Source organism: Physcomitrium patens, chromosome 24 (genome assembly GCF_059467195.1).
Source record: "Physcomitrium patens ecotype Gransden chromosome 24, ASM5946719v1, whole genome shotgun sequence".
Lineage (NCBI taxonomy): Eukaryota > Viridiplantae > Streptophyta > Bryopsida > Funariales > Funariaceae > Physcomitrium > Physcomitrium patens.
The window spans coordinates 5759339-5779759 of NC_143433.1; the positions used below are offsets into that span (position 1 = coordinate 5759339).

A 20421-nucleotide genomic window follows, 5' to 3' on the forward strand; every position below is an offset into this window, starting at 1 on the left:
TTCTCCCCGGGTCACACTAGTATGGTAATAATAATGCAGGCAAAAAGGAATCCGGCATTGAACTTCATGTTGGCTTCATGTTGACTGCAACTGCAATTACATGAGATGTGACATATGATTGAATATTTCTGAACAATGAGAGAATCTGATCTACCACTAAACCCATTGAATTCAACTGCGTTCTCGGAAACTGAGTTCATCTAGAGCTCAATCACAACACGCTTTGGCACATCCTGTGGTGGTTTATCCCAGCGTACTCCCAAACCAAAGCCATAGCCATATCCTACACCTATCCCACATCCAGCTCCAACACCAAATACAAATCTAAGTGAACTCCAAGGTGTTGCCCCAATCCCAGTTCCTCCTGAATAATACCAATAAACAGAATGATTAGCAACTGCACACACAAAATTTATCAACAAGAAAAGACTCCGAAGATGCGATCCACAATCAAACTGTAAAAACCAAGTAGAGAAAGAGAAAACAGGGATTGAGAAACTGGACATACAAACTATGCGACAAGAACTATTTACAAACGGTAATACCATCCCAAAGTTGATTGAAAAACTTGTAAAAATCTGGGAGGAGAGTATTTGCAAGCATGAAGTCCCCGCAAAGGAGGCGAATGTTACTAGGAATTTAATACTAACACAGGATTGAATTCTATCCAAATTACAAAATGCAATGTTCTTCAACCAAATCAAATTGACAATTCATGACCAACAGAGTTGAATAAAATGTTAACATTGGATTGTAATCCGTACCTGTCAAACCAACACCAACGCCAGCACCACATCCTATTCCCAGAGCTCCACCAGGACCCCAATCTACAGCTGGTTTCGTCGTGTTACTTCCGCCAAATAACCTAAAATTATTCTTATCTCTAACCTTCTCCCGCTTCTTCCCCTGTCCAATCGCAGAATCCCATAGATTGCCTACTTGTGGCACAAGTCCTCCCTTATCACCTTTCATACCTCCGTCCCGTTTTCCGATAGCTTGATCCCATAGCCCCGACATCTGCGAGAGCCCACTCTTCTCACTTGCCTTCCTCTCCGCCTCTTTCTTTTCAGCTTCTCTCCTGTTAGCTTCATCGCCACCCAACAAATTAAAAGCCGGTAAACTCCCCACAGGCATCCTCTCAGCGGATATGCGGCCCTCAAACCCAGTTTTTAGTCTCCCAAGTTGATCGCAACAAAAAATTCAAATCCAGATAGACAGGTCCACACTCCTATCCTCTCATTCCACACCCACCACGCACACTCGCCCTGGCTCTCTCTATTTCTCTCTCAATGCCCCTCTAACCTAGGAGAGAATCCAGAATCTCCTCACCTCATCAATCCATCCCACGGTGAAAGTCAAACTGAACCCCCGAACTACGAATTCTCAACTTCTTGGGTGACTTTCGAGATACAAACGCCTAAGAAAATGACCAAATTCGCTACAGCCAACCAAAAAATGCAGGCTCACAAGGAGGGTGGAATCCAATCCAAGCTGACAATCTAATCTGCACAAACATAGACAAAATAAATAATAATGCGTGAAAAAAATAATAATAATAATAATAATAATTATCCGCGGAGTGAACTCTTCAATCCGCTTCGGAAATCCTACTCACCAACAAATTCCGAGCAGCCATCGCCAAAGTCAGGCCCCAAAACAACGGTGCCTCGACCAGGATGAACAAAGGGTATATACCGGATAACAAAGGAACAGGATGTCAATAATAAATATCGAAAACCGCATCACAAAGGTTCCTCGACTATTTTATGCATCCGGTTATCTAGAATATACTTGCTGTGATCCGTTCCTACGTCCCATGCAACCTCTCGGGTATAGTCCATGACAAGTTCTCAATACCGGGTCAGCGATCATCGCCGTCGTCGTCGTCGTCGTCGGTTCATCGCCTCCTGACCTCGGAAGTTGATCCACAGACCATTAATTTGCACCATTTCGGCAAGCTTATTCTTGTGCACCTCGTGACCATGGTGTACCCAAGAACGAGTTTTTATATGAGGGCCACAAGGGTAGGCCAGACTTGCAAGAATTTGCAGCTTTTAGGATTATATTTCACGGTTTTGGCATGACCTAGGAATGTGCCTGCCATGCATGGTTTTTGCCCTTCAACAGAGTCAGATTCATTGAACCTGTGACTTTGGAAGGTGGTCCAAATGTCCAGGTTCATGGAACCCAAAATGTGAATAATGATTTGCTTTCCATACATTTTAAGGAAAAAAAAAAAAAAAAACAAAACAAAACATAAGAAAGGAAAAGGAGCACCCACAAGCGTCGATCTTGTGGTGTACATAGTTGCAGCATACGTGTATCTTTTGACGTCTTTGAAGACAACACCCATGACGTTGAACTCATGAAATCTCCAGTGTTCACAGACGTTAAAACTGTTGTTAGAAATATCTGCGCTACTTTGATCTGGTAAAAAATATCAATAACTATAACAATAACAGTTTTCATTGAAATGGAAACGTTGATGTGAGCAACTCCAACTTGCAACAACGTTAGGAATGTACAGTCGTTGAAAAGAAGTGGACGGCCTTGCTTTATAAAATTCCCTTGTCACTACAGTATATAAAAAAAATATATCATTCACGTGCAGGAATGTAACTTTATAACAAAGCAGAACGTCGTAAAAAATAAAAATAAAAAAACAAAAAACTGATATAAAATAGCACATGGTGTAGTGAGTTGTGGACGAAAGGTGGTAAATACTCACCGAGTTATGTCTTCTTCATATCAGGACCTTGTTCTACAGATGCATTTCTCACGGATACGTCAGAATAGGGGATTGTTGTTTGGACGCGATGCCGGCGGAACGTGGAATCGGAGTCTCCCGAAACAAAGGAAGATTAAAGAAGAAGACAAAAAGGAAGATTCATTGATAAACCTGGCAGTTGGGATAAGAGTTTCAGGGTCCGGGAGAGGAGGATAGACGAAGTGGGTTTGGCGTCAAAAGGACAGGATCTCTCGGAGACGAAGCCTGACATTCCATCATGGGTAACTTCCAAACGTGTGAGAAAGCTTTTTGGGTTTGCAGATTGGGTCAGAGACTCGCGGTAATCCCCAATCCGCTCTTCTTTCGGCTTCGCAAAGAAAAACCCTAATCGTAGCCGCACAACGCTGGGGTGTGTTTTTTTTTGTTGTGTTTGGTCTCACAGCCAGAGATCCGAGCGACGGCGCTCCACTTCAGCCTGTGAGTCAGCAAAAAGCGTGAGAATAGACTAAATCTTCTGCACACGTCAAACCTCTGTGGATTGCCCACGCCATGGCGTCAATCAGGGCTTCGGCCCCGACCTCAATCCGTTGCGTCGCTAAGGCGGGCGGAGTATTCGTTGTTCTGTCAAGAAGGGGTGCCCGCAGCTCCCGCTTCGTCTCTCACTCTCTCTTTCTCTGTGTGTCTGGTGTGGGGAGGCGTGCCTTAAGGACACGTCGCTGCTTCCACGCTACGTTCATTCCACGCTGCCACGCGCTTCTTGCTGCCTTCAACCGCCATGCCAACACTCAGCTTCCCATTCCCTCTTCCAATCTGAGTTCGTGCCCTGTAGAGAAAGCTGTTGTTGCGAGTTGGATTGCATTCTTCGTTTTGCACTCCGTTGACGATCAACGCCGGGAGGAATTAGAGTTGGAGCTGACGTCGAAGGTATTAAATCTCGTAAGGTTGAAGTCCGGTACAATTGATAAGGTTACAAGAGGCGATGGGTGTTATGCATTCTTAGGGGCATTTTGGTCGTTCAATGTAGTTTTCCAGGCTTTCTCTTTGGAGTGGATATTGCTAGTTTATCGTTTTGTTGTTATGTTGTAAGAGGTAAACACACCTTGTTCCATGATCTTTGAAGTTTTTGTAGTGTGTTGTGAAGCGATATTCGACCTTCCTGGAGAATTCTGTAGGTGCTCTTGTATTTTGGATTTTAATTAATGTCGTCGCACCTGGCATTGTTGTTCTGCTACCGTCTTGCTTCCCAGTCACAGGTTCTTGTGTGCACTTGGAAGAGTGCAGATTTTTATATAGAATGGCTGATTTCTTTCTCTGTAGCAAGGCTCAAGAGGAGCCAATTTAGAAATAGCAATCTCAAATACTATGTACTCATTCTATGCTTGGTATCTACCTGTGAGAGAGTACGTTGTTATGAATGCTAGTTTTCCCCTTATATTTTGAACATACTTTTGAAAGTCTCTGGGAGCAGGGCGTTCTAGGGGTTTATCTACTTGGGTCTAGTAGCAAATGTTTAACTAAATTCCTTTATTTATTTTTTTTATATATGTTGCCTTTCTTCAACGTTGCATTCTCACCTTTTGTAGTCGAATTGAAAGACGTGGCTTACCCACTTTTACTGCGGATATGCAACTTGCTTGTTCATGCATTGCAACAGTCTCTGTTTTGAGCTGGGCGGTTGAACTCAACGTATGTATTCCTGCAGAATATCAGCAGAAGGTTTGTGCAAGGACCAGGTGAACATGGGTCGCGCGGTGGATATTCCTGAAGACAAGCTGAATGCTCTTTCGGAGCTTTTGAAAACGGCAGGAGGATGTGTGACGACTGATGGAGGTTTTGCAACCCAGTTGGAACGTCATGGTGCAGATATTAATGACCCATTGTGGAGTGCGAGTTGCCTAATCACCATTCCCGAACTCGTCCGAAAGGTAAATAATTAGTTGAAGAATAAAAACTGCCACAAGTTCAGTTTTGTTGGCACTTAAACCGTGTGAAATTTATTTATTTTGGACGTTCTCAGTGTGCTACCGTCTGCTGCATTCAATCAGAATCATGATATAGAAATATTGAGCTCCTGCACTACAGTAAGTATTCTAATCTGTGCTTTGAATAGCGGACGTGCTCCTTGTGTTGTAAGGGTTGACTGGTAGCACAGGGATGTTTTTACGCCTGCGCGTTTGAGATAGTTTCTGGAGCTGTCCAACCGAATTATTTACAGCTTTTTGTTTTACAATGTTGAAAGCAGTGATATTGGGACTTGTTGTCTAGTTGTGAACTTTAAGGTTTCAGAGAAGAAAATTGTGATTAAACGTTTTGAAGAAGTATGTGGAAGGTTTCAATTCTTTTTATTATTTGTTTCGCAATTGCTTTGTGATGTCCATTTGTATGAGCAAGCTAAATCCTTCATGTTGTCTGTTGTGGTGCTGAATTGTCAGGTGCATAGGGAATATCTGGAAGCAGGAGCTGGAGTAATTTCAACAGCTTCTTATCAGGTGGTTATTCTTCAATACCACATCAATTTTGTAGACGAGGAAGTTTTCCTCTTTGCCTTGTCCGGCAGCGTGAAGCCACGTAGCTTGACGCACGACTTAAGTTTGAGGGTATCATATGCTATCAAGAACAATGATAGTTACTGTGCACAAGTGTTTGTATGGTTGGCAGGCTACGATTCAGGGTTTCCAGAGTCGAGGCTTGTCAACGAACGAAGCGGAAGATTTGCTTCAGAGGAGTGTCCGTATTGCTCAAGAAGAGCGCGACAGAGTTTGGAAAGAATCCCAAAACAGGGAGCATGCACGGACTGCTCGAGCGGGTTCAAACCTGCGTGCCCTTGTTGCTGCTTCTATTGGTAGTTATGGAGCGTATTTAGCTGATGGTTCTGAGTACAGGTATGCCAGTACTCCACCTTTCTCCAGTGGTTTGAAACTCTTTTGGAGTATCAGAATAATTACAAGTGAAACATCCGCTCGTTTGGAGTGCTTAGAGCATTGATTGCGGCCTCAGTTGGTCACGTTCAGGCGTTGCCATGACCAGCTCATATTTTGACTTCCTAGCTACTACTGTGTGGACTCTGTGCAGTGGAGACTACGGCCCATCCATGACAGTCGATAAGTTAAAAGATTTCCATCGCCGCCGTCTGGTTGTGCTTGCAGATGCAGGACCTGATCTATTGGCAATAGAAACCATTCCCTGCAAATTGGAAACCCAGGTCTGCTACTGTTCAGGTCTAGAAGTAGAGAGAAAATTGGCAGGATGTGATGAGGGCGGTGTTAAATTGATTCTGAGGTATTTTGTTTGCGGATTTATGCACATGTCATTCTCTCATGACGATGAAAACCCCGTGTGAGCATTTTGATTTCTCATCCGAAGATTTCTAAAACTACAAATTTGTGTTGTTCTTGAGGCGGTGCCTAGGTTCCAGACAAAGTATCAGAGTTGATACTTTCAAGGCGGATAGTGATTCTTAGTATTGCTTTCTGATCATGTGCAGGCCCTTGTCGAGCTGTTACATGAAGAGGACTTGCGGATTCCAGCTTGGATATCTTTTAATTCAAAAGATGGCGTGAACGTCGTGAGCGGGGATTCATTTTCTGACTGTGTTGCCTTGGTAGACAAATGCCCCGAAGTGGCAGCAGTGGGTATCAACTGCACTCCCCCTCGCTTCATCCTTGACCTCATACATGCAGCGCGGAAGGTAAATATTCCTAATTTATTGGACTATTTTATGTTGCTAGTGCGTAACCAAGGACATTTTATTTTTATTTTTATTTTTATTTTTAACTTGCATACATTGTGCCTACGCACGTTAATTTCAAACAATTAGCTTACCGCTAAGTAGCCTGCTTTACATTTTCTTAAAAAAGCAGTGCGATTATTGTGTAACAACAAAGACATGCGGAGAACTTGCAAGCGTCGTTTCTTGACCAAGAAACGCCACTGTTGGTGTCCAAGCAGGTGACAAACAAGCCCATAGTGGTCTATCCTAATAGCGGAGAGCACTATGATCCTGTCATAAAGCAGTGGGTGGTAAGTCTCTATCTCCTTTGCCTACTCCCCCTGGACCTTGATTTCTTTGACAACCTTGGTGACTGCTTTTTGTAGTTTGGAGTTTTTAAGTTCTATGGTATTTCTAATACACATTTTTAGAAAAGGTCTTGCATACTATTATTTTTGCAGTCCCTGAAATTACTCTCTACGAGGACACTGATGATATTAGTGCTTGGTTTTCACTTCCACTCTGAAAAGGACCTTGAAAATTGGCCTTAATTTGAACTTGAATGTTTTAATATTTTCTGGAATCAATTTGGTCCTGATTCAGTGATGGACATCATTTTGTGGCAGTTGTATTCGGATGGTCTTGCGTTGAACTGTCACAATTGTATTCCTATTGGGCCTTTGTAGTACGAACTTCAATGTTTTCAGATACCTAAAAGATCCGTTGTGGTGTTCCATAAAACCTGCAGGAGTCTACAGGTATCACAGACACAGATTTTGTTTCATATGTGCATGAGTGGCGTAAAGCAGGAGCTCAGCTGATAGGGGGATGCTGCCGGACCACTCCCAACACTATAGGAGCCATTTACAAAGCCTTGCATGAACATCCTCATGTACACGTTACCAATTAACCTGTATGTTAGACAAAAGCATCTTTTGCTGATATGCTGCCATGAGTCATGCAGGGGTTGCTGAAATTTTGTTTTGAAGATTTCACAGCTAGGTGACTGTGATATCTCGGTATTATTCTTCGAGCGAAGTATATCTTACACATTGGCGAATGTAAAATTATATGAATATAGATTACTGTGGAATTATTTCTCCGTGTATTCTGTCCGTGAAGAGTTCCTTGTAATCTTCTATTTCTGTGCTTGCATTTAAGTATTCGCAATCATATAAATAACGTGTATCAGGTAAGCTTCCTGTGAGTAAACCCACTGCATTGAGAGAGCACAGAATGATGTCTGGAGGCTTTGGCATCCGGAAACCAGTTTGCATTCTCCACTACACTGGTGGATTTCAGTGTACTGACCGCGCAGGTTGGATCGCTTACTCGCCATGAAAGCTTCTCCCAGGTTGGATCTGGTGGCAGAGAAATGCTGGCTTGAGACTGAAACAATAAAGAACACAGTGGCAGCATCAACACTATAAAGAACACTGTGTTCTAGTGGTTTTTGTTTTGTTTTTTTACTAGAACACAGTGGCAGCACAACAGTGAGAAATGACATTCATTCCAAGCATTGATAGGTCAGCTGCAGTTATTTCTTCCTTAGAACACTCCTCACAGAATCATTGAATGTCATCATTTGACATGTTCCCCGTTATCCCATAAACGCATATTCGGATCTTGTAACTAGATTCCCGTATGTTCCTACACCCATATCGAAAGTCGTTTTCGTTTTATCTTACCTCTTTCCCCTCCTAACCTGGAAATTGATGTTCAGCTCTCAACCAGGTCTCGGTGGGACGAACAAACGATGACCGTCTGCAGGCTTGAATTCTCTCTCGACTGTTGCTGATCTTCACTCCCGTCGCCATTACCTAACTCGAGGGAACATCATTCCAACCTGGAATTTAATAGTTCATTCCTGACGACCTTTTGCAGATTCCTACAACATTGCAGCCGCGTCGTCTCTACGATCGAGATCTCATCCCCTCTCTAGAACATCTTCCGGTAAGCCCGTATATTTAGGAAACCAAGACCAAGCTTTAGATCCCGTTGCACATGGTCCTTTAACCCCTGGTACAATTGCGGCCTCGTCACTACTTTGTCCGCAGCCGGCAGCCACCTCGTATTCTGTTGAAGACCCGGCATTACAACCACGTCACGGTTGCCTCGTGGCTATATCGTAAGCCCCCAACCGACCTTTCTGTTACAAAGCTAACATTCCTTATTTATTTATTAATCAGGAAAGTCTACTGGGTCCTCGATTCATCTCTTTGTTGGTTTTTATTTTCGTAACTAGAAAACGGTGCTATCGACCTATCACTGAGAAAAAAGCTCATCTTAGTTTATGAAAAAATCACAACTGCCACCTGCAATGGTAGTGTTTTCTTTATTTTTTCAAGTGTGCTTTCTACTATTGCGATTCAGTATGATGGATTTAAACAGTGGTTATAAGTTGATTAGATTTATTCCTTTTTTTTCTTTTTCTTTTTTCTTTTTTTTTCTCTCATCACCATTCTAGGCAACAAATTCGATTCTAAACTGATAGAAGTGATAACCCTGGAAAAAGATGGCATGCAGGAGAACCCATGCAAACATCTGACCAGTTAGATGTAAAAAAAATCACACACTCTCAACATTACCCAACTGACTGCTGATGTTTTTTTATTGATGAAGAACCAAAAAAATCAGCTTTTGCAAATCCATCGAACAATGAGGACCCCGGTTGCAAACTCCAATTCACCACCACAACGCCCAACCCAAACTGAGAAACTCATCACCGCTCAGGGGGACCGAAGTTCGAAACACGGATTCACAACACGAGAAGATTGCTGACTTCGATCGAGCTGCGATGTTGTCACCTAATATTCTGGAACAAAACCAAATCCATGCCTCATGAAATGTGGGTTATGTGGCTGTGTGTGGGTGTGTTGAATGTTCGGTTGGTCTTTTGCTGCAACCAGGCAGCGTGGATTGGTAACCGGTGACGCGTGGGATATCCCCTGAGAAGTTGTTAGGAATCTAGACAAAGCTAGCCCGAGAATCAATCCACAACAGGAGAAAAAAAGGCTTTTCCGGCAACAGAAAGAGCAGGCTGCTGCGCAATGTCAACCAGCCCCACCACCATCAGTGCATCCTCACGCCGCATCTTGACTTAATTGTGGGCACCAGTTCCAGCATCTGGTTGCATTCTCATCACCGTCTGCTAGTTGTTGTTTTTTTTGTTTTTAATTTTTAATTTTTAAACTAACAATCACAACACAGACAGGGAAAAAAAAAAAAAAAAAAAAAAAAAAAAGGAAAAAAAAAGGAAAAAAGAAAAAGAATAGAAAAGAAAAGAAAAAATTGTTTTTCTGCACATGAACCCACCTCCGTATTTTCCTCCCGTATATGTTTTTGTCATATATTGTTCATTTTTTTTTGTTTATTTGTGTTCTTTGTGGTGTGGATTTGAGCTGCTACTGGTAACAGTGCAATGAATGCAGAATTGGTTCCTATTGTTTTATTACTGACAAGTCCCCTCTGGAAAAAGGGAAAGAGATGTAGATTACCACATCACTTTCTGCAAACAGTTCTTGGTCCGATTTGTGAGAATCTGCATTCATTTTTCCTGCTTGTTTGTTTATTTAATTAATTATTGATATTTTTCTATGTTCATTTCTCTCTTTCTTTTTCTTTAGGTGGATACACAAGTGTACTGCCACATGGAAGTTTGTCTACATGAGGACATGTTAGTTGAATGTACACTAGCCAGTTCCATATGGTAACACCCAACTGATTATGTGTTCCATTAAAATAAAATAAAAAATCCCCACTCCATGTCATCAGAAGAAAAGTTTGTAAACTTCACACACCACAAGACAATAATGATACTATTAATAATAAATAACATGATAAACATTACAAGTAAAAGGACAAAAGCTCCATGTGTCTGAAATCCAGCATTTGTTACTCATCAAAATCCAAAATTTGAACTTATCAGAAACACCACTTGTAGAGAAACATATAAAAGAATGAATAATGAAGTTAATAATAATAATGGTTTAACAGCAAATAGTTTTCCTTATTTGCCATGGATTAATGTTTTTGTTTGTATGAGAATGGGAAGTCCTGAGTCAACATTTTATTTAGGGATTGTGAGCCCCCAATTGGCTTGGAGTCTGCATGAAAGCCCATTTTGCTACATTCAGATTCAACTGGAAATAAATATATAAATATATGAAAGAAAAAGAAAAAGAAACCAAGATGAGGATAAGAATAACAAAGTGAGATAAAGAAATAAAAAGAGACACTATGTGAGCAAAAATAAAAAAAAAATGTAAACAAAGAATAAAAAACTATTTAAAAAGCAAAAAAAGCAAAAATGCTGAATGCGACACCAATAGAACATGTTGAGAATATTTAGAAAGACACAAGAGTAATAGTAAGTAATACACACACACACAAGAGTAGTAGTAAGTCATACACACAAGAGGGTTTCTAAGGAGAGAGAGCTTCACACATAAAAATCTATTGATCTGGTTGTGTCTCGTATACAAGAAGAGAAAAGGGGAGAGGATAAACAATACTTCTCTATTAGACTCTAAATATTGTAGCTACAGTATTTACTATAGTCCACAATAAATATTATGGAGAGCGTCGGCTACATTTAATGATCTCAACACTCCTCTTCGCTCATCATAATATTTACATAATATAAAATTTGTATAGAATTATGATCTATATTTTTTTCAATCTTGCAAGATAGCCAATTGTTGCCTCATTAAAACCTTATCTAGAAAAATCTTATTGTATTTAAAGACAAAACCATAGATGAAGGAAAAAGAATACATCATTTTCTTTAATTATTTAAAGAGCTCATTAACTTTCTTATTCAAGAAAAGCAAGTCGTCACATACCAATGCCATAAGTAAGTTGACGATGGTTGCTCAATGGGAGAGCTTTGGTGAAGAGATCAACAAGGTTATTTGTAGATTCAATTTTCTTAATTTTAAGTGCTTGATCAGTAATCAAGTCATGGATATAACTAAAATACTTTAGATCAATATGCTTTGTCTTGTCGCTTTTAATAAAACCAACTTACATCTGTGCAATACAAGCATTGTTATCTTCATGCAAGATAGTTGGAGAATCATCATATGAAAATCCATGGGTTGTTTGAATGAATTTATCAATTCATCACAACGAAATACATTCTCGAGATACTTCATGTAAGGCAATAATTTCTGTATGGTTAGATGAAGTTGCAGTTATTGTTTGTTTCACTAATTTCAATGATAATGGAGCTCCATGTCTTAAAAATATAGATCCTATTTGAGATTTAGCAGTTGTAGTATTAGTTTTATATCCTACATCACAATATCCAACCAATTTTAGATCTGCTGATTGTGTGTAGTATAATCCCAAGTCTTCAGTACCTTTTAAATAACGTAATAAATATTTGATGCCATTCAAATGTCGTAGTGTTGGACATGCACTATGTCTTGCAAGAATACTAACTACAAATGCAATATCTCGTCTTGTAGATGTAGCTAAATACAAAAGTGCTCCAACCGCTGCGAGGTATGGATATTGATCTCCCAATATTTCTTTCTCCTCCTCGTGTGGACGGTATGGATCATGACTATCACGACCACATCCAATCATTGGTGTAGACAATGGATAAGCATCAATCATAATAAATCTTCACAAGTTTTGTCTAATATACGTTAGTTGGTATCAAGAAAAGGAACTGGATGAAAAAATAATTCAGACAAGTGTACCTTCACTCAAAGAAAAGTAACAAAATATAAATATATAAATATGTATATTGAAAGAGAAACTGGAATGGCTATTGCCAAAAGACAAAGAAACTAAAGACCCTTGAAATTAGACAAGAAGCAAGAAATGAGTTGAAAAGAGTGAAGAAGGCTTCACTCTTGTCTCTATATACTATCTAACTAGTGGCTACGTGGTGACATTCTATAGGACCTCCAATATGTGTTGACTTTGTAGGACACATGCCTTGACTTACAAGGCAAGTTTTTCTATGTGTGGACCACATAGTTAGCTTGATCTTCAAGCTAACAACATGTGTGGCACATGGCCAACTTGTTGACCACGTTTTTAATCCAAAAAGTCAATTAAAGACATCTATGAAGTCAAAGCAGCGTCTATAAAGCTTCTATGAAGCTTTCATATCAAATACTATAGAATTAATTTATTTTTACCTACTTTTACATACTTCTATATATTTGTATATGTAATTATGAGTATGTCCGTGATATTACCTCCCCCCCCTTTCTAGGGATGAGTTCCATGAGGAGCGGTCATCATATGTTGAAGAAATCTATGATGTGACAAATTATATTCGCAACATACTCTGATCTTTGTTCTCTTTGAAGATGATTGATAAGGCCTCTCAACCATTGGTAGTGTCCCATGTTAAGGCAGAAAGACCACCCAGTTATTTGATCATTGTTGAGGCCTTCGTAACTTCCTTCGAATAGAATATTTGGAACACCATCAGGAGTTGTTCCTACCTCTAACAAAATCACCAAACATCGGGAGTCCCTTCTCAAATCGTGATACCAAACGCGTTGTATCTCGTCATCTATTCGAAGAAGAACATGTCGTTCTTGAAGATCTTCATCTCGATTGCATTATCTTGAAGGTTGTAACAATGGTAATATCTCATCTGGCAGGTCAGTAAATAAAGGCTCTTCAATCAAATCCGCTGGTTGTTGGTTCTCCATCTCCTGAGCGTCGCAGCTACAAAGAAGCAACAAACAAGGATTGAAAGTAGAATGTTATCTTGCCTAGATGTTGTTTCTTTTATAAAGAAGGTTTTCATCTTGATTTTGATGGATGTCATCGATGAAAAGCCTCTATCGCCTTTGCTGCATTTGCAAGATTCTTTACTAGCTCCCATGTACGTTTACTAATATCATATCTGTACCAATGGACAACATATTCCAATTTATTTCGGCACCGCCTTGAATCTAAGACTTCTTCTACTTCAAACTCTTCATTATTGTCCACTTCTATAGGATGAGGTGGAGCTTGTCGTCTTCTTGGTATTTCCACTATCTTGTATGATTCAAGAAGAAACACGTGGAATATTCGATGGATTTTCATTGACTCCGATAGATGTAAACGATATGCAACTAGATTGATTTGTGCAGAAATAAAAAATGGTCGAAGCCTTCGATAGTCCAACTTGTCACAAAGACGAGTAGTCTTGATATTGCGATGAAGTAGCCATACCTTATCACCCAAGACGAATGTTGGTTGTTCCTTTCGATAGACATCCGCATTGACTTTTTGTTGTTCTTGAACCTCTTTTAACTGCATCTTCATCGTTGCATGTAGCTCTGACAAATGAGTCGCCAAATCTTTCGCAGTAGGATTATCAACTTTTAAAAAGTCAAAAGTATCAAGTCGTGGATGATAACCATAATTAGCAAAGAAAGGTGTTTATTTTGTAGAAGAATGTACTATATTATTATAAGCAAACTCTGCCAATAGCAAAAGAGTTGTCCAATCATCTTGTTGGTACTTGATGGTACATCTTAAATATTACTCCAAAACTTGATTAACACGCTCCATTTGTCCATTAATTTGAAGATGGAATGTCGAAGATAGTTTTATATCCACTTTTAGAATCTTAAAAAGAGTCCGCCAAAATCTTGATACAAATTGAGTTTCCCTATCTGATATAATATTCCTGGGTAATCCATGATAGCGATAGATATTGTCAAAAAAAAGCTTAGCTGTTTCTTCACCTGTGATAGATTTTGTACATGGTACAAAATATGCCATCTTGGTAAAACGATCTACTATCACGAATATAGAATCATAAGAACCTGAGATTGGAAGATCCGTGATGAAGTCCATAGAAATAGAAGACCATGGTTGTTCTGGAATGGGTAATGGCTGAAGAAGTCCAAAAGGTCGATGATGAGGAGTTTTTGATCTTGAGCAAACATCACATGATTGTACAAAATCTTTGACTGCCTTCCATATTTGACGCCACCAAAAATCCTTAGATATCAGCTCCAAAGTCTTGTTGTATCCAAAATGTCATGCTGCTGGAAAGTCATGACGAGCTTGAAGAATACGTAAATGTGTTTTTCTTTCTAGAACATATAGGCATCCTTTGAAATAGAATAAGTTGTTTTTGAACTCGAATTTAAAGGGATCATGAGATTTAGAAGAATTATTCTTGATATCATGAACAAGAGGGTTTGAAGACATACTTAACTAGACTTGCTTGATAAAAGTTAAATCAATAGTCAATGTTGATTTTATTGCTTGAAGATGAAATTGCTCCGACTTCAAGAGAACCATTTTTTGTTGCTCAAAAGCTACATCTCCTTCTTTTAGTGCAAGATAAGAACGTCTAGACAAGGCATCGGATAAACCTTGTTGTTTTCCTGACCGATAAGTAATGATGTACTCAAATCTTGATAAAGACATGCTCCAACAAGCTTGACAATAATTTAATACGCGTGCTGACATGAAATACTCGAGGTTCTTGTGATCTGTATATACGGTGATTAGACTGAAAGCGCCTTCTAGATAATGACGCCATTCTTAAAAAGAGTCCACAATTATAAGAAGTTCTTTATTATGGATCTCATAATTGATTTCTAATGTTGAGAATTTTCTTAAATGAAAGGCTACTGGATGAAGTTTGTCATCTGTTCCCATTTATGACAAAATCGCACCCAGAGCAAAGTCTGATGCATCTGTTTCCATAAAGAACGCTTTGTAAAAATCAACACGATATAAGATTGATGCAGAAACAAACATTGTCTTTAAAGATTCAAAAGCAACTTCCGCTTCTTGATTCCATTGGAGTTTGTCTTTACAAGTCAAATGTGTAATTGGAGTTGCAACTCGAGAAAAATCTTTGATAAAGATCCGATAGTAGTTGATAAATTCCAAAAAACATTGGATATCTCTTACTGTTTTTGGGATCTTCTAATATATAATAGTTTGAACTTTCTTAGGATCCATTATAAGTCCATCATTTGAAATGATGTAACCTAAGAAATCAACTTGAGTAGTGTGGAATACACACTTTTCTATCTTGGTATAGAGTCCTGCATCTCTTAATTTTTGTAACACACGACGAACATGAAGTTCGTGTTCTTTTGAATTCTTAGAATAGATCAAGATGTCGTCTAAATAACACACTACAAAATCGTCCAAAAACTCTCAAAAAACATCATTCATTAAATGTTGAAAAGTTGTTGGTACATTTGTAAGTCCAAAAGGCATGACATTGTATTCAAAATTTCCATACCTAGTTCAAAACGCATTCTTCCATTCATCTCCTTCTTTGATGAGTACTAGATTGTATGCTCTTCAGAGATCTATTTTTGTATAGATCTTAGCTTGATTCAGCTGATCAAGAAGTCTAGATATTAAAGGTAGTGGATACCTATTTTTGATGGTAATCTTGTTGAGTCCTCGATAATCAATATACATCCTCAATGATCCATCTTTTATCTTCACAAATAGAATTGGAGCTCTTGTTGGAGATTTAGAATGACATATGAAATTCTTGGCTAGATTTTCTTCAATATACTCCTTGAATTCAGTCAACTCATTTTGTGATAAACTATAGATTGGTTCGAATGGCGGTGGTGCTCCTTCTTGAAGATCAATTGAACAATCATAGGGACGATGTTTTGAGAGTGTATCTGCATCCTTTTTTTCGAATACATCTTAAAATTCTTGATATTGGCTTGGAATGCCACTTGAAGTCTCTCTACCAATAGAAACAGGTGTGGCATAAATAATATATGGTGATTCTTTCATAGCAATATGCAAGAAAGCTTTTATACCTATAAATATGGGTTTAATTGAACTGGACTTATGATTCTCTACTTAATTAATTACACTATTAGTTATACTTTTAGAAAAATTAAGAATTTGGAAAATCTAAATTGTCAAGCTACAATAGGGACCGTGCGACTGGAACCTTGTACAACATCTAGTAAAGGTCTTATTCTCTCCTAAGAACCCTCTCCTTGTTTTATATTAAATATTATTTTAGGACCTAAACATTACAAAGTCTCTTTCTTATTAGATTCAGGAGCCTCAACATGTTTCTTAGATGAAGAATTTACCAAAAGACATAACATATCTTTAGTAAAGAAAACTAAACCTATTCATGTAGAAGTCATAGATGGTCGTCCATTATCTTTTGGAGATATTATCCACAAAATCCTTCCTATATAAGTAATAATCAATGGTCATAATAGCTTTGTAGTATTTAATATCATTAGATCTCCCTCTAATCCAGTCATTTTAGATTTATTGTGGATAGAAAAATACAACCCTCAAATAGATTAGATTTCCTACTATTACTAATGAATCTAACTTATTACTAAGTAACTTATAACTTATTACTAAGTAGTAATATAGTAATATTACTAATGAATCTAACTTGCAATCCTGGAGTTGGATAACTTTGGAGTTGAAGTTCAATCACAAGTTACACTTGATTGATAAATCCTCAAAACTTGGATCTGGTGCCATCAAAATTCTTGGGTAAGACAATTCTTGGTTCTCTAACATTTGAAGGGCGTTCTACCATAGGAGAAAGGACATGGTTTGGTGCAAATGTTGAAGCAGTTCCAACCATTTCTATATCTTCACTTCTTACCAATCTTGTTGCTCATTGTGGTGGTAAACTCAGTTGATGCATCGCAAGCATTAACTCCCTCAATTGCTCTTGCATTTGTGCCATTGCATTCTTCATTTCAATGAGTTATGCCATGATAACACTTAAAAAAGAGAAGATGTCTAATATCGCTTAAAATAAATAGAAGAGAGGACTTGAGAACAAAGAAAATACTAAGGATAATATCAGTTAACAAGAGGGTAATCCGCAACTTCTAATATGCTTATACCTTATCAAGAAAAAGAGATAATCTACTCTTAATCAAGATTAGACAAAGCTTTAATATTGTAGATATACTCTTGTCAATCTGTCAAAGACAAGAACTCGATGAAAAACCAATTCAGACAAGTATGCTTCCACTCAAAGAAAGGTAACAAAATATAAATAAATAAGTATGTATATTGAAAGAGAAACTAGAATGGCTATAGCCAAAAGACAAAGAAACTAGAGACCCTTGAAACTAGACTAGAAGCAAGAAACGAGTTGGCAAGAGTGAAGAAGGCTTCACTCTTGTCTCTATATATACAATCTAATTAGAGGCTACGTGGTGACATTCTACTGGACCTCCAATATGTGTTGACTTTGTAAGACACATGCCTTGAATTACAAGGCAAGTTTTTCTATGTGTAGACCACATAGTTAGCTTGATCTTCAAGCTTACAACATGTGTGGCACTCTCATAGCCATAATCATGTAAGCTAATAATTACATATAGAAATAGGTAGAAGTAAGTATAAGTAGATAAAAGTAAGTTAATTCTATAATATTTAATATAGAAGCTTCCTAGAAACTTCCTAGACGCTGCTTTGACTTCATAGGTGTCTTTAATTGACTTTTTGGATTAGAAACGTGGTCAACAAGTTGGCCATGTGCCACACATGTTGTTAGCTTGAAGATCAAGCTAACTATGTGGCCCACACGTAGAAAAACTTGCCTTGTAAGTCAAGGCATGTGTCCTACAAAGTCAACACATATTGGAGGTCCTATAGAACGTCGCCACGTAGCCCCTAGTTAGATAGTATATATAGAGACAAGAGTGAAGGGTTCTTCACTCTTGTCAACTCCTTTCTTGCTTCTAGTCCAAGTTCAAGAGTCTTTAGTTTCTTGTCTTGTGGCAATAGCCATTCCAGTTTCCTTTTAATATACATACTTGTTTATATTTTGACTTATTATATCGAGATAGCTTTTTTGTGTATATTTTCCCTCATCGAGTCTTTGTCCTTGACAGATTGACAAGACTACACTTACAATATCAGAGCTTTTTTTTTCTTGAGTAAGAGTGGATTACCCTTTTCTCTTGACAAGGCATAAGCATATTAGAAGTTTGCAGATTACCCACTTCTAAACTGATATTGTTCTTAGTATCTTCTTTGTTATCAAGTCTTTCTTTTCTTTTGTCTTGAGCAGTATCAAACAAATTTTTCTTCTTAGTGTCATTATGGCAGAGCTTGTTGAAATGAAGAGTGCAATGGCACAAATGCAAGAGCAAATGAGGGAGTTAATGCTTGCGATGCATCAACTCAATTCACCAACACAGGAAAGAACAAGAATAGCAGAAAGTGGGGATATAGAGATGATCGGAACTGCTTCAACATCTACAACAAATCACGTTCCTTCTCCAATTGTACAACACCCTATATGCACTAGAGAACCAAGAGTTGCCTTACCCGAGAAATTTGATGGTACGAGATCAAAGTTTCGAGGGTTCATCAATCAAGTACAATTGGCAATTGAACTTCAACCGCAAAGCTATCCAACTCCAGGATCACAAGTCAGGTTTATTGGCACTCTACTTTCTGGTTCTGCATTATCGTGGTTTTCGTCTTTTCTTAAACAACGAAATCCAATATTGGACAATTTGGAAGCTTTTTTGGCGGAGTTTCGATCTATGTATGTTGAACACGATGCAACTCGTGTTGCAACAAATAAGATCCGAATTCAGCGACAAGGAAATCGCTCTGTAACAATGTATGCTTCACAATTTTGACAACTTACAATTGACATCAAGTGGGATGATGCTGCACTCATCAGTCAATTTCTTTATGGATTGCAATACGAAGTAAAGAAATTGATGCTCAACTTACCTGATCCTCAAACTTTGAGTCAAGCAATCGATTTTGCGGTAAAATGTGATAATCAACTTTTTGAATTTCGATCCGAGAACCATTCACGGGAACCTCAACGTTATTACTCAATGGCAACATCAACATCTTTGCCAAACGTACATTCGGAAGTAGAAGACATGCAAATTGACGCGGTATGTTTTAAATCCCTAATTGAGCAAGAAAAGATTCGTCGTCGTCAAGAAGGATTATGTTTATATTGCGGGGAACCTAAGCACACTGCTCAATATTGTCCAAAGAAACGACGCAACTGTAAAATGAGGGGTACGGCGGTCAAAGAAGACAACATGTCAGAAAACGGATTCGTCCAGCTACAATAGGGACCGTGCAGCTGAAACCTTATACAATTCCTAATGAAGGTCCTATCCTCTCCTCAGAACCCTCTTCTTGTTTTATAATAGACTTATATTTAGGACCTAAGAATTTCAAAGCCTCTACTTTATTAGATTCGGGAGCCTCAGCATGTTTTTTAGATGAACAATTTGTTAAAAGTCGTAAAATACCCTTTGTACAGAAACCTAAACGAGTACATGTAGAAGTCATAGATGGTCGTCCCTTGTCTTTTGGAGATGTCACTCATGAAACTCATCCTATAAAAGTAACAATAGACGGTCATGATAGCTACATAGCTTTTAACATAATTAAATCCCCGTCCAATCTAGTTATTTTAGGTTTATCCTGGCTAGAAAAATATAACCCTCGAATAGATTGGAATTCGCATAAACTTGACTTTTTCCAGAGCGTTATTAATAGTTCTACCAACTAAGTAAAAAATTATAAGTCTAGTATAGTAAAACTCGTACTGATAGGTGCAAAAGCATTTATACACGCAGCAAAAGAAGGATCAACTTTTGCTATTTATGCTGCACCTATTTCTGAAAACGTAAAGACTTCAAGTGGCATTCCAAGTCAATATCAGGAGTATCAAGACGTTTTTGAGAAAAAGAATGCAGATATTCTTCCTGAGCATCATCCATATGATTGTTCAATCGATCTCAAGGAAGGAACTCAGCCACCATTTGGACCAATTTACAGTTTATCGCAAGATAAGATGGCTGAACTCAAGACATATATTGATGAGAATTTAGCGAAGAATTTCATATGCCATTCAAAATCTCCAGCAGGAGCTCCAATTCTATTCGTAAAGAAAAAAGATGGATCTTTACGAATGTGTGTTGATTATCGAGGACTCAACAAGATCACAATCAAGAACAGGTATCCATTACCTTTGATATCAGGA

At 38.5% G+C, this 20421-nt stretch overlaps 2 protein-coding genes across 5 annotated transcripts; one reads left to right on the forward strand and one right to left on the reverse strand.

The window, feature by feature from the left end:
- Nucleotides 1-22: 22 nt before the first annotated feature.
- LOC112276753 (uncharacterized) lies at nt 23-2870 on the reverse strand. Of its 3 annotated transcripts, none has more exons than XM_073531031.1 (5): nt 2729-2870; nt 2282-2574; nt 1858-2097; nt 765-1504; nt 23-364 (listed from the first exon to the last, which is right to left on the reverse strand). In XM_073531031.1, exons 4-5 carry the CDS (start codon nt 1132-1134, stop codon nt 201-203), a joined length of 534 nt encoding a protein of 177 aa, XP_073387132.1. In that variant the 5' UTR covers nt 1135-1504; nt 1858-2097; nt 2282-2574; nt 2729-2870; the 3' UTR covers nt 23-200. The 3 variants fall into 3 exon arrangements, with proteins under 3 accessions (XP_073387132.1, XP_024364173.1, XP_024364174.1); XM_024508405.2 differs by lacking the exon at nt 2729-2870 and having other exon boundaries at nt 765-1078; nt 1330-1504; nt 2282-2518; XM_024508406.2 differs by lacking the exon at nt 2729-2870 and having other exon boundaries at nt 765-1085; nt 1330-1504; nt 2282-2518.
- On the forward strand, nt 2868-7543 carry LOC112276750 (homocysteine S-methyltransferase 2). 2 transcript variants are annotated; one of them, XM_073531029.1, is made up of 8 exons: nt 2868-3009; nt 4431-4653; nt 5161-5217; nt 5387-5610; nt 5801-5930; nt 6213-6416; nt 6677-6748; nt 7186-7543. In XM_073531029.1, the coding sequence occupies exons 2-8, from the start codon at nt 4468-4470 to the stop codon at nt 7345-7347; spliced, it is 1035 nt and encodes a 344-aa protein (XP_073387130.1). In that variant the 5' UTR covers nt 2868-3009; nt 4431-4467; the 3' UTR covers nt 7348-7543. The 2 variants fall into 2 exon arrangements, with proteins under 2 accessions (XP_073387130.1, XP_024364158.1); XM_024508390.3 differs by lacking the exon at nt 2868-3009 and adding an exon at nt 3176-3652.
- Nucleotides 7544-20421: the final 12878 nt, after the last annotated feature.